The sequence below is a fragment of the Capricornis sumatraensis genome, chromosome 13 (genome assembly GCF_032405125.1).
Source record: "Capricornis sumatraensis isolate serow.1 chromosome 13, serow.2, whole genome shotgun sequence".
Classification (NCBI taxonomy): Eukaryota; Metazoa; Chordata; class Mammalia; order Artiodactyla; family Bovidae; genus Capricornis; species Capricornis sumatraensis.
In genome coordinates this window covers 28610769-28627897 of record NC_091081.1, presented here as the reverse complement: position 1 = coordinate 28627897, position 17129 = coordinate 28610769, and the positions used below count along the sequence as shown (strand labels likewise).

The following is a 17129-nucleotide window of genomic DNA, read 5'->3' as shown; positions in this document are numbered from 1 at the left end:
CTTTAGGCTTGTTGCTGAGGAGCAAGGGTCTCGGCAAATCCAACAGCTTGATCCATATATTTACCTGTTGAGTGAGTGGTGATCCCCACCCTCAACTTAATCTCTTTCTGTATAAGAGAAATTCCTAATTACTTTTACATTTTCTTCCTTTAGCTCTTGTGCCATTCAGGAGTGGAAAATATGCAAGTGACCCTAGCATGCCAGGCTACTCAGAAGAATGCTTTAATGGTGGCTGTCCAGCAGGCATCCTTCTATCACACTCCCCGTGGGAGCTGTCCTGCTGATGTCAAGGTCAGCTGTAAGAGAAGCCTGAGGCATGCTACTGCTACTGTCGGGCTGCCCCATTCTCCCTCCATCCCCCTTCCCCTCCCTCAATTTAACACTCCTCCCTACTTGCTTTTTCCCCATCCTTCCATTTCCCTTCTTCCCTTTCTCCCTTTTTGACCATTTCCCCCTATATTTTTATTTTCTTTCCTTCCCTCTTCCCTTCCCTTTCTCCTTTCCTAATACATAGTAACACATGATCAGATTCTTACTGGGCCTCTTAATTTACAGAAGTTTGCTAATAATTTTAATTTTTCCATTGTGTGTAATGCTGTAATATTGACCAGCTAGAATCAGCCAGCAGAAAATAGCCTATTCCTCCACTCCTACCCTTTGTAGACAGATGATTCCATTGTTTTCTGTTTTATCATTCCTGTATTTCTTTTTGCAAAAGTAAGCATACATTTGCCCTTCTTTTTGTCACAAATGGTAACACAAAAGATATTCTCCTGAACTTTTTAGTTGAGATATAATTCACATAACATAAAATTCACCCATTTAACATATAATTTGCAGGATCATATCATCATCACTACCATCTAATTCCAGAATATTGCCTCGTTCTCAAAAAGAAATCCTGTATCCACTAGCAGTCAATCCCCATCCTCCACTTTCCTCATCTCCTAGCCACCAGTAATCCACTTTCTGTCTCTGTAGACTTCCCTATTCTAGACATTTCATATAAATTGAATCATACAACATATGGCCTTTTATGTCAGAATTTTTTTACTTAGGCACAGTGTTTTCAAGTTTCATCCATGTCGTAGCAAAGTATCAGTACTTCATTTTCTTTTTGTTTTGTTTTTTACTGATGAATAGTATTCTAGTATATGTATATACCACATTTTATGTATCCATTTATCAACTGACAGACTTTGGGTTGTTTTTACTTTTTGACTATTATAAATAATACTGCCATGAACATTTAAGCATAAGTTTTTCTAAGGACATATGTATGTTTTGAGTTTGCTAACACTTATTATTATCTTTTTAATTTTGGCCACCCTAATAGGGTAAAAAGATATCTCTTTGTGGCTTTGATTTGTATTTTTCTAATTACTTATGACATGACATTGAACATATTTCCATGTGCTTATTGGCTGTTTGTAAATATATATTAAAGAAATGTCTATTCAAATCCTTTGCCCTTTTATAAAGTTGAATTTTTTTGTTACTGAGTTGTAAGAGTTATTTGCATATTCTGAATATAAGTTCCTTATCAAGTATATGATAGTTTCTTTTATTATGAAGATCATCTTCTTACTTTCTTGATGATGTTCTTTGAAACAGAAGTTTTTCGTTTTGATGTGTCCAATTTACCTATTTTTATTTTTTCACTTGTTCTTTTGGTGTTATATTCATATTTAAGAAACCATTGTTTAATCAAAGTCACGAAAATTTACTCCTATGTTTTCTTCTAAAAGTTTTGTAGTTATAGCTCTTACTTTCAGGTCTATGATTCATTTATAGTTAATTTTTATATGTAGTATGAGATAGGGCATCCAGTTTCATTCTTTTGAGTGTAGTTATCCAGCTGTTCCAGTACCATTTGTTGAAAAGGCTCATCTTTCCCCATTGAATTGTCCTGGCACCCTTAACAGAAATCAATAGACCATAAATGTAACAGTGTGTTTCTGGACTCTTAATTCTATTCCACTGGTCTATATGTTTGTTTTCATGCCAGTACCACTGTGTTTTGATAACTGTAGAGTTGTGATAAGTTTTGAAATTAAGTATAAGTCTTCCAACTTTGTTCTTTTTCAAGATTGCTTTAGCTATTTCAGGTCCTTTGTATTTTCACATGAATTTTAGGATCAGTTTGTCAATTTCTGAAAATATAAAGCCATTTGGGACTTTGACAGGGATTGCATTGAACCTGTAAATCAGTTTGAATACTATTACCATCTTAACAATATTAAATCTTCTGATCCATGAACATGGGAAGTCTTTTCATTTATGTACTCTTTAATTTCTTTCAACAATATTTTATAGTTTTCAGTGTACAGGTTCTATACTTCTCTTGTTAAATTAATTCCAAAATATTTTATTTTTATATTATTGTAAATGGAATTGTTAGTTTCATTTTCAGTGTTCATTATTAATTTATAGAAAGACAGTTGATCTTTTATCTTGCAACCTTGCTGAGCTTGTAAATTCCTTAGGATCTTCTATGTAAAAGATTATGTCTTCTGCAAATAGAGATAAATTTAACATTCTCTTTTCATTCTGGATGCCTTTTATTACTTTTTCTTGTCCAATTGCCCTAGCTAGACCCTGTAGTACAAGGTTGAATAGAAACAGTGAGAGTGGATATTATTGTCTTATTCCTTATCTTAGGAGGAAAGCTTTCAATCTTTAACCATTACATATGATGTTAGCTATGAGTTTTTCTTAGATAATATTTTTTACCAAGTTGAGGACACTCCCTTTTATTCATAGCTTTTTGATGATTTTATCATGAAGGGGTTTTCGATTTTATCTGTATATAATACTCTAAGGCATTTGTTCCCACTTACCAGTATATCCTAGAAATCACTCTGAATTAATTCACAGAGATTTCCCCCCATTTCCAAAAACAACTTTATATAGTTCTCTCTTATGTCTATATACTTTTGAATGTAATTTAGGTGCAAAATTAAATATAACTTTAGGAAGTCAACTTTCCAGATGGTCTTAAACATTCTCTAAGCCTTATGAATTGTAAATTGTTGTTGTTCAGTCTCTTAGTCATATCCGACTCTTTGCGACCCCATGGACTGCAGCACTTGAGGCTTCCCTGTTCTTCACTATCTCCCAGAGTTTGCTCAAACACATGTCCATAGAGTCAGTGATGCCATCCAACCATTTCATCTTCTCTCCTGCTTCTCCTCCTGCCCTCAGTCTTTCCCAGCATCTATATTCTTGATATATGAATTCTATACAGCTTACCACATTTTACCCCTTAGCACATTTCTGTATTTTCACTCTTTACATTAATAAAAGAGTATACATTCATAAGTATGGCAAGAATATTCAATCTTCACTTCTACTGCCAAATACTAATTCCCATAGAAATCAAATACTGAAGTAGAAAATAGGGATAGAGTAAGTTATATTGATTTCTAAAAATTCAACCCCTCAAGTTTTAATTCAGTACATACTTTAAGTTAGGCTCATCAGATAATGCTGAAGTCTGATTCATGAAGTGAAAATGAAAGTGTTTGTCACTTAGTCGTGTCCACCTCTTTGTGACCCCATGGACTGTAGCCTGCCAGGCTTCTCTGTCCATGGAATTCTCCAGGCAAGAATACTAGAGAAATTATATCCGGTGTTTAAAATGGGGACAGGCTCATAAGTGGTTTAAATACAAGGAATAATAGAGGTTCAACAAGCTATAGAAGGAATTTTTAAAAAAGAGAGCTCACATCTGGGGAACCAGAAAGGGCAGCACAGAGTGGGGACATTTGGAAAAACTTGAAGGATGAGTGTTTTGACTGGCAGAGATGACTATGTGATCATTTTGAGTAGAGAGAAGACCTTCTGATGCTCAAGCATAGTATGAAAAGACAAATGAGTACTAGGAAAAAATGGATGCCCAGCTTGGCCCCACCTGTGGTCTTCATGCATAGTTGACATTTGGAATCTTTTCTTCAATTAATCTTATGAAGAATACCAATATGTAAAACAGATATAAATGGGGTTTTCCAGGTTGAGAGGCTTTTAAGTCACTTCCTGAGATTCCTCCAGGAAGTAAGTGGTGAAAGTCACCAAATAGGAAGATAGAACAGGGGTGGGAAGGCATTTAGAGTAATAGCCTGAAAAGACATAGCACAAGGAGGGGTAGAGAGGCACTGCTGCTGCTGCTGCTAAGTCGCTTCAGTATATGAATACATGAATATATATAGTAATACATGTGAGTTTTATATATATGTGTGTGTGTGTGTGTGTGTGTGTTTATATACTCTTCTACAGATGTGGGACAGGAAGTCTGATATAGTAAGGAAGAATAAATGATGGAGACTTTGAGAGGGAACAAGCAAAAGGAAGGGAAAGGAGGAAGGAAGGAAGGAAAGAAACAGAGAATAAAATTGTTACTAAGATTGTTACTGTGTAATAAAATAAAATTGTAATAAAATTGATACAATAATAAAATTGTTACTGTGTCCAAGCCAAAGGTGGAGAGTGTTTCAAGAAGAAATGAGTCACCAAGGAAGATGAGCAGGTGACAGATAAACATATAAATAATGTTTAACAACATTAATTAGTAGAGAAATGCAATTTAAACTCCAGTGAGCAACCCCTGCATACACACTAGAATGGCTAAAATTTAAACTAACTATTCTGAGTCTTGGCATGACATGGAGGATCTGAAGCTCATACACTGCTGATGGGAATGCAAAATGGTTACCTTGCAAAACAGCTTGGCAGTTTCTTAGAAAATTAAACATATACTTACCATATGATTCAGCAATTTCACTCTTAGGTATTTACTTAAGAGAAATGAAAGCACATGTCGGTCCAAAGACATATGTAAATGTTTATAGCAGCTTTATTTAAAACAGCTAAGAGCTGGAAAAAATCTAAATGTCCACCACCAGGTGAATAGATAAATAAATTGTGGTATATTTTACAGTGGAATATTGCTCAGCAATACAAAGGAATAAGTTGTTGACATATACAACAATATCGATGAAGCCAAACCAAAAAAAGAATATATAACTGCATGATTCCATTTATATAAGATTCTAGGAAGTGCGTTCTAATCTATAGTTGGAGAAAGCAGAGCAGTAGTTGCTTGAGGAAGCGGGCTGGGTAGGAGGGATGGCTATGGTCTTTATTTTTATTGCAGTAATGGTTTCACAGTTGTATACTTTTATATCCAAACTTATCTAATTTACTTTATACTTTAATTTACTGTATACTTTGTGTGTTGTTTACTGAATGTCAGTTATACCTAAATAAAGCCATTATATTTTAGGAGGAGAAGGAAGAAGTTGAATTAAATGTAGAGGGAAGAACAAGAAGAGCAGGAATTGAAATTAGGCTATTTTACATTCTCAGAAGTTCATTGCTGACTCTGAGAGAGCTATTCTAATGGGGATGGAGTGAAAGCCAGACTACCAGAGTAGGGAAGTAACAGAATGATAGAAATGTAGAAGCAGAGAATATTTACAGCTTCTGCATTAGTCTGCTAGGGAAGCCATACCAAGGTAGTACTGACTGGTAGCTTAAACAACAGAAATTTGTTTTTTCACAGTTCTGGAGGCTAGAAGTCCAAGATCAAGTAGCCAGCATGTCAGATTCTAGTAATAGTTCTCTTTGCAGATGGCCACATTCTCACTGTCCTCAAGTCAGAAAGAAAGTCCTGGTGTCTCTTCTTCTTCTTATACCAGCTTTACCAGCCCTATCAGATTAGGGTCCTGCCCTTTGACATCATCTAACCCTAATTGCCTCCCAAAGGCCCCATTTCTAAATGCCATCGCATGGGGGGTTGGGGCTTCAACCTAAGAATTTATGAGGAGACACAAACATTTAGTCCATCATAACTCTTTAAGAAGTTGGGTCAGAATTTTAAAAGAAGCTTGAGGAGTAAGAGAATTAAAAATAAAATAGATATAACCATATTTGTAGGAAGGGACTGGAAAAGAAATTGAGGATAGAAACAAAAGATCATCATAGTTGGGATTTTCGATGCACTTGAGGGAGTCAAGAAATTAAGGGTTCAATTTAGCAGTTTCTATTGTCTGGGCATGGTGGTAAGCTAAGTGATGGATGAGCCTGGACTCATGGAATGCTCTGAATAATCTTCGGAGATGGAGGCTGATAGGTTAAGGGACAGAGAGCCAAGACTACTGCTGAGTGTCAGCACTGGGCTCTGATTACAGAGCTTGTTTTCTTTCCTCTTAGTTCACTCATATCCTTTCTAAGGCCCCTTGTGTCTTCTGAACTAGTATATTCTACTATTTTTAGGAGACTGGGCTAGCCCAAGAGTCTTCAGAAAAAATCAAGATGGAAACTTAAGACTTTTTAACTCAAGATTTTTTTCTTTTGCCTCATTTTCCTTTCCTTCAGTAATTCAGCTGTGGAAAACCTTCTTTCTTTGAAAAAGAATGGGCTTTCCTTTGAAGGCTTAATGTTTTTCTTTTAGTTAGTATTTTAGAAAAATGTAAAAGAATCCTATCTCTCTTTCCTTGTATTTATCCTCCCTAAATAATAGGAATATTGGAAGATGCAGATTCCCCTTTTCTTCCCATTCTTCCCCACCATCCCGCCACCTCTCCCTCCTTCATTATTACATTGTACAGGACAGCATATACAGCCCACCTCCATCTGCTTAGGTTGTACCAGAATGGCACCCTGAGATGATTTTTCAGATCTTGTACCCTGAAGCTCATCAGCTGTATTTCTTGAGAGGCCCCTATACAAAGCACTCCAACTAGCCACCTTGTAAGATGGAGAAATTTTTTCTGAGAGCACTTTAGACAACTCTCTTCTGGAAATAGTCACACTTAGTGCCTCACCCTTTCATTGTACAAAGTGGTATCTCTTCCATGCACTCCCTTACTTTTTCTCTTCTCTTCTCTCCCTTCTACTCTCTCTCACCCCTAGGGTACCCAGCCATTTACATATATTTGGCATCAGTTATAGCTGTTAGATAATTTTACTGTCAGCACCACAAGACTTACAAATTCAGCAAATTTAATTCACTTTGGTTTGAAATATTATAGGAAATAAGTTCTGGTCTGAGAAATCATAGTGGAGTGGGTCCAACCAGAAGAAATTCCAGAATTGTGAATGGCATAGAAGGCATGCTGTTAGCCCCAATTCCAAAAGTCTCAGATGCCCTTACTCATCCTTCAAAAAGATTCCAGGCTACCAAAAGGTACTGCATGGGGGTAGCAGTGGGGGGTTGTTTATAATAACAAAAGTATCCTCTTTTAAGTCATTTAATACAAGTATTATGGGATTGAAGGATGCCTAAACTCCCAGAGTGACCACCATGTGTTAAAATTTTTAAGATCTTGTCTGAAAACATTGTATGAACAAGAAGGCTTAGCTTCTTCTAATATGCTCCAGTCTATGAAGGAGAGTCAACAGTTCCCAATTTCAACCTCTTTTCTCTTCTCTCTCTTTTCCTTTATCTTTCTCTTCCTGTCACCCCCTCCTTCCCTCTCTATTTTTCAAACTCCAAAGAAGGTAGAACATAAGGAAGAAAAGTATGAGCATGTCCAAGTTTTCCACTTCTATTTTAAACCGAAAAGGACAGAACTACCCTCACTATCCTACCATGGGTTTTTCCATTGCTGAGAATAATAGAACAGTAACTGTCAGAGAGGCAGGGCCTCTACAGATATGTATCTATAAACTAGGGACATCCTGTTATATCCTGATCTCATCTCACTGTGACAAAGAGAGAGATTTGTATTCTGTAATAATTACGAATACTCTGAATAACTGAGGCATACCAATGACACTCTAGTCTAATCCTGGCAAATTTAGAATGAAAAAGAAAATCACAAGCAATGCTTCTCTACTCCTCAAGATGCCATTAATCTGACACATGGCCAGAGTTCAAGTGTCCTAAATCCACACTTCCACTGTGTGGATGGGAGATTTAAGACCAATGTGTCTAGTCAGGAGGACCCTTAAGGCCACATCAGTCCAGGGAAGGGACACTGGGAGTACAAACACTGGCCCAGGCTATGGAGTGTGGGAGTGGGGAGGGACTGCTGGTGCATGCTCTAGGCACGCCGTGGTTCCCAACAAGGATGGTGACACAGCAGCATGCCCAGTGAATATAAGAGAAACACTTGAAGCAGGTGAGGACCACAGAAGCAGAGTTACCTGTTCTCCTGCTGCAGTGCCCAGTTTGCAGCCCCAGGTGCTCCTGTCAGTCAGAGAATTCTCAAGTCCTCTGGTTGTATGGTCACTCATCTCCTGCCTTGGGCTCACATGCCTCTGTTCACTTGTCAGGGCTCCGGAAGCTTTCGTGTCTATTCAACTAGAAAAGGTGGGGCTGCGGGACATGATGCTGAACGCCTTCCTCCTCAGGAAACAAGCCATGGCTGACAGAATGAAAAACCTTGTGAGTATAGTAGGAAGGGCTCCCTAAAGATCTCATCATCTTCTACATTTGAGCAAGTAAGAATCCTTAACTTGGAAACTGTTGCTTTCAGCCTATTTGGGTAAAACCATTGAAAATATAAAGAACTGAAAAAGAGAGTTCAATAAGAAATAGAAAGGAAGGAAGTCAAGCAAATTGCAGTCTACTTTTTAAAATATGTACATTTTCGCAAGGGCACATTACGCTTTGTCACTTTCTAAACAGAAAGAGTTTCAGTACCTACTTGGAAACATTTCATGGTTCCTGAGTGACCCACAGGTGCTTAGGAGGTTTAGACAAGGTGAGCAAGGGCATTTGCCATCACCACTATGTTTTTCAGACACTACCACCATGTTTGCATTTAAGGGTTTTATACTAACCTAACCTTTGGAAAATCCATGGACAGAGGAGCCTGGTAGGCTGTAGTCCATGGGGTCGCTAAGAGCTGGACATGACTGAGCGACTTCACTTTCATGCATTGGTGAAGGAAATGGCAACCCACTCCAGTGTTCTTGCCTGGAGAATCCCAGGGACAGGGGAGCCTGGTGGGCTGCCATCTATGGGGTCGCACAGAGTCAGACACGACTGAAGCGACTTAGCAGCAGCAGCAGCAACCTTTGGGGTGCCATTTCCTTCTCCATAAAATTTAAACCTTTAGTCCATTAAAAGTGTTGCTTAATTTTATGAATATTATTTCATTACTCATTACTTTTTTGATGAGGAAGTCCTTAGGCTAATATATAGTTATTTGGAAATGAAATGACGAGGTTTATAATCTCTAGGCTTTGTTCTTTAATGACTGAAAAGGAAGGACTTCAATTTACCTAATTCAGTTCTACAAATTGGATATGATGGAAGCTAGGGCTTCTAGATTACTGCTCAGCAATGATGTGGGCAAACGACTCCTTCTGATAAGTACTTAAGTAAATTACTTTGATACATAAATTACTCTTTATAATATTAAAAAAATACTGACCAAGTGTAAATATATTAGCTCATTAACTGCCCTTCAGGAATATCCAATGCCTATCAGATTAGAAAGGATTCAGGCAAGATACTTGTCGGTTTTGTCAAGGTCTGGGATTTTAGCCTACTTATAAGCTAAGAAGGTAGCCTGTTACTGCTCTGAAGATGCTGACAGAGAACACTAGACTCTTAGGTCAGAGAAAAAGAACTTTGTTACTCACAGCAGAGCCAGCATCATGAGCCTCACGTTTGTGTCATCTCGCTTTGCCTCCCAGGTCCCACAGGGGCAACATGGAGGAGCCGAGGTTGTACACAGTTTTGTGTCACAGTTGAAGAATCTTGAGTTTAGGAATCTACCTCTATTATAGCAAACGTGCTCTATTTCATGGAGGGAGACATTACCTCATCCCTCCAGACTGCTCTCTGCGAACATAACCCTGAGAAATGGTTCAGGTAAAAAGTCATCAGGGCATTGAATTCTTAGTGTACTCACAAGATGTGCAGGAGTAGAAAAGACCCACAGGGAGAGTACCTCCCAATAGGTTGACCTTCAGAAAGAACATCTCAATGGTGTGACCTACTCCCACTTTAAGTTGGCTATAAGTTTGTGCACATATATTAGCTTGGGGAATTCCTATACCCAATTGTCTAATAGGAAAACTATCATTCTCTTTTATCACAGGATGAAATTGGGAAAGTCAAGAGAGATGTTATAGTTGAATATTGCCAGAAGTGAGTATAATATATGTAAACTATACATTCTGATTTCTGACTCTGAACTCAATAAACAGCAGTATTATGTAGAAATCTGGACAATTAGTTAGCTGGTTTGTGTTTAAATAAGCCTATTTAACAGTCCTATTGTTGTTCAGACGCTAAGTCACGTCCAACTCTTTGCAACCCTATGCAGCACAGTCCTTCACCAAGTTTCCCTGTCCTTCACCGTTTCCCAGAGTTTACTTAAACTCATGTCCATTGAGTCAGTGATGCCATCCAACCATCTCATCCTCTGTTGTCCCTTTCTCCTCCTGCCTGCAATCTTTCCAAGTGTCAGGGTCTTTTCAAATGAGTCAGTTCTTTGCATCAGGTGGCCAAAGTATTGGAGTTTCAGCTTCAGCATCTGTCCTTCCAGTGAATATTCAGAGTTAATTTCCTTTAGGATTGACTGGTTTGATCTCTATACTGTCCAAGGAACTCTCAAGAGTCTTCTCCAACATCACAGTTCAAAAGGATTGATTCTTCAGTGCTCACCCCCCTTTATGTCCAACTCTTACATCCATATATGACTAGTGGAAAAACCACAGTTTTGACTAGATGGACCTTTGTCAGCAAAGTGATGTCTCTGCTTTTTAATACGCTGTCTAGGTTGGTCATAGCTTTTCTTTCAAGGAGCAAGCATCTTTTAATTTCATGGCTGCAGTCACCGTCTGCAGTGATTTTGGAGCCCAACGAAATAGTCTGTCACTGTTTCCACTGTTTCCCCATCTATTTTCCATGAAGTGATGGGACCAGATGCCATGATCTTAGTTTTTTGAATATTGAGCTTTAAGCCAGCTTTTTCACTCTCCTCTTTCACTTTCATCAAGAGGCATTTTAGTTCCTCTTTGCTTTCTGCCATTAAGGTGGTATCATCTACATATCTGAGGTTATTGATATTTCTCCCAGCAATCTTGATTACAGCTTGAGCTTCATTCACCCTGGCATTTTGCATGATGTACTCTGCACATGAGTTAAATAAGCAGGGTGACAATGTACAGCCTTGAAATACTCCTTTCCCAGTTTTGAGACAGTTTGTTGTTCCATTTCTAGTTCTAACTGTTGCTTCTTGACCTGCATACAGGTTTCTCAGGAGGCTGGTAAGGTAGTTTGGTATTCCCATCTCTTTAAGAATTTTCCACAGTTTGTTGTGATCCACACTCAAAGGCTTTAGTGTAGTCAATGAAGCTGAAGTAGCTGTCTTTCTGGAATCCCCTTGCTTTTTCTATGATCCAGTGAATGTTGACAAGTTGATCTCTGGTTCCTCTGCATTTTCTAAATCCAGCTTGTACATCTGGAAGTTCTTGGTTCACATACTGTTGAAGCCTAGCTTGAAGGATTTTGAGCATTATTTTGCTAGCATGTGAAATGAGTGTAATTGTACGGTAGTCTGAACATTCTTTGGCATTGCCCTTCTTTGGGATTGGAATGAAAACTGACCTTTTCCAGTCCTGTGGCCACTGCTGAGTTTTCTAAATTTGCTGTCATATTGAGTGCAGCATTTTAACAGCATCATCTTTTAGAATTTGAAATAGCTCAGCTGGAATTCTATCACCTCCACTATCTTTTTCATAGTAATGTTTCTGGGATGAAAGCAAATTGAACTGTCCTCTGACACACAGAGGAAGCAGCATCAGAAATGATAGCAATCTGACCAAGTCAGAAGTTTCTTCTTGACAGAAGTCCTCTATTCTCTTTGAAAAGTCTCCAGGGACTTAGATCCTCGAACTTCTGTGAGAAATTGAACAACTTGAATTCACCTCTGCACATTATGTCTTCTTCTGACTTTTCAGGTTCAACTGCCATATGTCTCACTATGCTCTCCGGGGGCAGATCATAGCATACTGTAACAGCCTGAGAGCCCTACTGGATGATTTCCCTACCATCAGAGATACTTTTTTCATGGTGGGACAACGGCAAGAAAAGAAGGGGTTGAGGAACTCCAATGATGGCCTCAAGAATGACCCCAGGTGTGGAATTTTCTTTCGAGCTGGTTATTCCCCCATCCCCTCCCCACTCCTCCCAGGGGAGAGATTTATTAAGTTTGGTATTTAACCTTGATCTTCTGTCCAGAACAAGAAAGAGTTTATACTCTAAGAATAAGAGTATCTTTGTATTTGAATACAGAAGGAGTTCTTTGTTTATGGGCTGTATGATTGCTTTTTCAGTCTATGAAGTTTTGTTTTGCCCTGGAGTACCCAGAAATTTTCATCAGTCACACCCTTTTATATAAGCCATAATCTAAAATAAGTGAACAAATAAGTAGACATAATATAGAACTGTTGTGGCTTTAATATTTTACTCAGTGGAGTAGAAGAAATATTCAGGCAAAAAGCTATACTTCAGTGCTTTGGGTAAATCAGTGTCCTTCTGTACTTCTCTGATAGGGAAGCAATATATATATATTTATATATGTATAGAAAGCTATTAAGTGATAAGAGTGGAGCTGCTTCTATACTTCCTTAGCATGCCTTATCCAGTTTTCCAAATGTTCTTAATTCAGCCTGTCTAGAGTTCACTCACTTGGGTGGAGGAGTTGGCATACGTTTGTTGTAAGTGACCACATTTCCTTTAAGGAAAAGAAGAGGGTATTACATAGTTGCATAGCCTCTAAGAGCGAGCAGAAACACCCTATAGGGTAAAGTTGCCTCCCTCCTTACTCTCTTTCCCTTATGGCATGGCACAGAATTTAGTGCTGAGTAAGGGAGAAATATCAATCACCTCAGATGACACCACCCTTATGGCAGAAAGTGAAGAGGAACTAAAAAGCCTCTTGATGAAAGTGAAAGAGGAGAGTGAAAAAGTTGGCTTAAAGCTCAACATTCAGAAAATGAAGATCATGGCATCTGGTCCCATCACTTCATGGGAAATAGATGGGGAAACAGTGGAAACAGTGTCAGACTTTATTTTGGGGGGCTCCAAAATCACTGCAGATGGTGACTGCAGCCATGAAATTAAAAGATGCTTACTCCTTAGAAGGAAAGTTATGACCAACCTAGACAGCATATTCAAAAGCAGAGATATTACTTTGCCAACAAAGGTCCGTCTAGTCAAGGCTATGGTTTTTCCTGTGGTCATGTATGGATGTGAGTGTTGGACTGTGAAGAAGGCTGAGCGCCAAAGAATTGATGCTTTTGAACTGTGGTGTTGGAGAAGACTCTTGAGAGTCCCTTGGACTGCCAGGAGATCCAACCAGTCCATTCTAAAGGAGATCAGCCCTGGGATTTCTTTGGAAGGAATGATGCTAAAGCTGAGGCTCCAGTACTCTGGCCACCTCATGCAAAGAGTTGACTCATTGGAAAAGACTCTGATGCTGGGAGGGATTAGGGGCAGGAGGAAAAGGGGACAACAGAGGATGAGATGGCTGGATGGCATCACTGACTCAATGGACGTGAGTCTGAGTGAACTCCGGGAGTTGGTGATGAACAGGGAGGCCTGGCGTGCTGTGACTCATGGGGTCGCAAAGAATTGGACACGACTGAGCGACTGAACTGAACTGAACTGAACTGAAGGGTAATACTTAATAAATATGACCACAGAACAGAAAGATAGAAGGGAATTGAAAGACCACTTGTATCAGACAACTCTTTTACTCCCTTATCATTCATGGATTATTCAACCATTGTTTGTTCAGTGCTTACTTAGTATCAAGCACTTTGCTATGTATACTGGAGTTGCAAAGGTAAATATGTCATTGACTCTGGTCAGGATTAGCTAAAGATGAAGGGACAGAGTTGAGGAATGAGGGTCATGGATAGAGGTCCTTGCCTTATTCCTAAAATAAGGAGTTGAGTTATATTAAGAATAAGAAATATTTTATTTTAAATGAAGATTCCAACAATGTATTAGTGTCCTGCTAAGGATTCTAAGACACCCCAAGCTTATGAGATTGTTGTGATTGATTGCCAATGACCGTGGTCAAGGAAAGGGAGAAAGGAGGCCTCCCTGCTTGTGTTTGCCATCTCCTTGATTAGAAGAGTCCCATATATTCCATAGGTTTAAAATTCTAAGATGCTACTTAATCCTTAAAGGGCTGAAATATACTGTTTAGTTTTAGCAGAAACACCCTGCCCCTGAACAGAACCTAAATAGAAGAGGGGCCAGGGGAAGCTCTCCTGCAAAGAAGGATGCCCCTTGAGGGCTCTGTGCCCTTCATGGCTCTAGAGGAGACTGGAGTCTTGACTAGGCTGACGCGTGGCCATACTCCCAGGAGCAAGGCGTAGTGGTGTTGGCTGGTGGATGATTGAAGAAGGGACAAAGAGAGAGGACACTAATACTCAAGCCCTTACTGTGTGACAGGCAGATCCACCACTCTCTCACACGGCTGCTTTATGAATAAGAAAGTGCTGTTTCCTTTGGGCAGGGGTAGTCCCATGCCAGGGTGCACAGTTTGGCAAGTCAAGTATAGGCTGGATTTTAGCTACTGCTGGTTGCCTCAGGACACAAACTGAACAATGGTACATGGTAGCCTTGGTGCCAAGAACTGTATAGCAATGAATTAAACATGGTTCTTGCCCTTCAGGCAAGGGGAAATAGACAATGACCAGACGTTGTGATAAAGAATAAAATTGAAGTATAATGAAAGAACCCACCAGGCAATATTCAGTATTATCTCAAGGATCAGGGAGGTGGGGATGAAGACCTAGGTGGGCTTCAGGGAAGGGGGTGCACTAAACCTGGGTCCTGAAAAGACTAGTGTTTCAGGTGGACAAGGAAAGAATTTCAGTTCCAGCTCGGAGACCCACATAGATATGAGACAGCATATCTCATGATATGAGACAGCCATGTGGACCTCCCAGTGGCTCCTGTTCCAGGGTATGTGAGAATGAGTTGGGGAAGCAGAATGGAAAGTGCAACGGGCAAGATCCAGAAGTCTGCTCTTTGTCCTTCAACAAACAGGCTTCCTTGGTAGCTCAGACAGTAAAGCATCTGCCTGCAATGCAGGAGACCTAGGTTCAATCCCTGGGTCAGGAAGATCCCCTGGAGATGGAAATGGCAGCCCACTGCAGTATTCTTGCTTGGAGAATTCCGTGGACAGTGGAGCCTGGTGGGCTACACCCATGGGCTCGCAAAGAATCGAACATGACTGAGTAACTAACACTTTCACTTTCAAACAGGGAGAAGGGGGGCAAGATGATTGTTGGTGACCATTTAGGAACGTACTGAAACTGCGCAGACAGGAGATGTTTAGGAAAGTTAAATCAGCTAGGTGCTGGATTTAATGCAGAACTGAGTGAGGAGAAGGAAGAGGAATCTAGGATGTTACCCAGAGTCTCTGGCTTGTGAATAAAAAAATGGTAGTCTTGCTGTTGTTTAATGGGTACAGAATTTCAGTTTTGGAAGATGGAAAAGATGTTTTTTCTGTAGATAAATGGTGGCAGGTTGCCTAACAGTGTAAATGTACTTAATGCCACTGAAATGTGCACTTAAAAACAGTTAAAATAGTAAATTTAATGAATGTTTTATCACATTTTTTAATGGGGGGGGGGGCGGGAAGAATGGTCATGCCATTAAGAGGAGAAATGTGGAGGGGGAGATAATGAATCACAGCTCAAAGGTACCAGCTATGAATTTCTTCCCTTGGTCTCCCAACGAGTCTCAGACTCTTCTTATTCTAGATGTTCTCCACTTTCACATACTTCCATTCCTCCACATCCATCACAGCATCATGCTTCAAGTCTAGCTGCCTCTGGAATGTAAGATCCTTGAGGGCAGAGCCTATCTTCACTTCATACCCTGGGTGTGTACTTCTGCCTTGGCCCTTGGTTTGAAAGAGAGGATGGGGAGGGGGAAATGAGCCCTCAGGAAGTGGAGGCAGGTCCAGCCCCTTTGATTCAATTATGAAATAATAGACCATGTCATCATCTGCTGCTAGGAATCTGGTATGAGGCTTAAGGAAGATTTGGAGTTACTGAAAAACGGAAATGGACATGAAAGCTGATCAAAGGAAAGAAAACCAGTTTTTCCTGGCGTGACACAGCTCAGACTGGAAACCAATTATTTGTTGCATCAATAAAATTAGCAGTGTGATTTCCTCCAGCTGTGCTCAGCAACATGCGACTAGAAGCAGAAAGCAGGCTAGCTAGAGGGATCCAGAGTTAGGGTTTTGCTAGATAGATGGGCTGTAAGTACGAAGAAGTAAAGAATTGAAGGTGCTGGTGGGAGTGTAGATCACATGATCGGCTGTGCTCATTGTTGATTGTAGTGTTTCTTTGGAGCACCTTTGAACAAATAACAGAGATAGGACGAGATTAAGCTGGTTTTGATCTGCTCCAGGAATGGATAGTTTGACTTTTTGGTGGCTGAAATAAGAGAAGTTCTCCAAGCTAACACGACCATGCTTTGTTTCTGAACTTCAAATTACCTGATTAAAATCCTGAGGCTTGAGACTAACCCAAGTAGAGTTTTAAAAATTTTAAGTTTCATGTTCAGAATGTTTGATATGGAAAACATTAGACCTCAGTTAAAATGAATTACATTTTATTTTAGGAAATGAAATGGGTCATCTGAATCTCTCCTAAGGACCCAGAAATAATGACAATCAAAAACTGCCCTGGTGATTTCCAAAATGCTCTCGAGAAGGTGAAACCCTCCCATTGAGAGTCCTTGCTATAGACCAATGGAGTGTGAGTGGAGACTCCACACAAGAGAGCTGTGGGATCAGTAGGACCTGAGGGGTAAAGAAGGAGGCATCTAAAAACCCTGGGTTCTGATTTTGAGGACTTGGAGGTTATGGTTCTCTTAACACAGGACGAAGCCCAGGATCGGGGTGGGGGCGGGGGTGAGGAGGTCGGTTCTTGCCTGTTTTGACTGAGGTGGTCTGAGGCACTGCCAGCCAAAGTGGAGCAAGTTGGGACTAAGGAACTGTGAAGGGGCTTCCAAGGAACTGGCCGTGTTCTATACCCCAGGCCAGGTAGTAGGTAACTGGGCTGTGTGAATCCTTAAACCAGACATAAATGAATTATGTTTATAACAAAAAACCTGCTATACTGGTGCCTAA

General features: G+C 39.8%; 1 protein-coding gene across 1 annotated transcript in view; it reads left to right on the top strand.

The window, feature by feature from the left end:
- The first annotated feature begins 8329 nt into the window (after nt 1-8329).
- LOC138089542 (coiled-coil domain-containing protein 162-like) overlaps nt 8330-17129 on the top strand; it is a 78879-nt gene continuing 70079 nt past the window's right edge. Inside the window, exons 1-3 of the mRNA XM_068984941.1 lie at nt 8330-8389; nt 10056-10105; nt 11923-12099. Coding sequence (XP_068841042.1) covers nt 8330-8389; nt 10056-10105; nt 11923-12099 — 287 coding nt within the window. The remainder of the gene's footprint in view (nt 8390-10055; nt 10106-11922; nt 12100-17129) is intronic.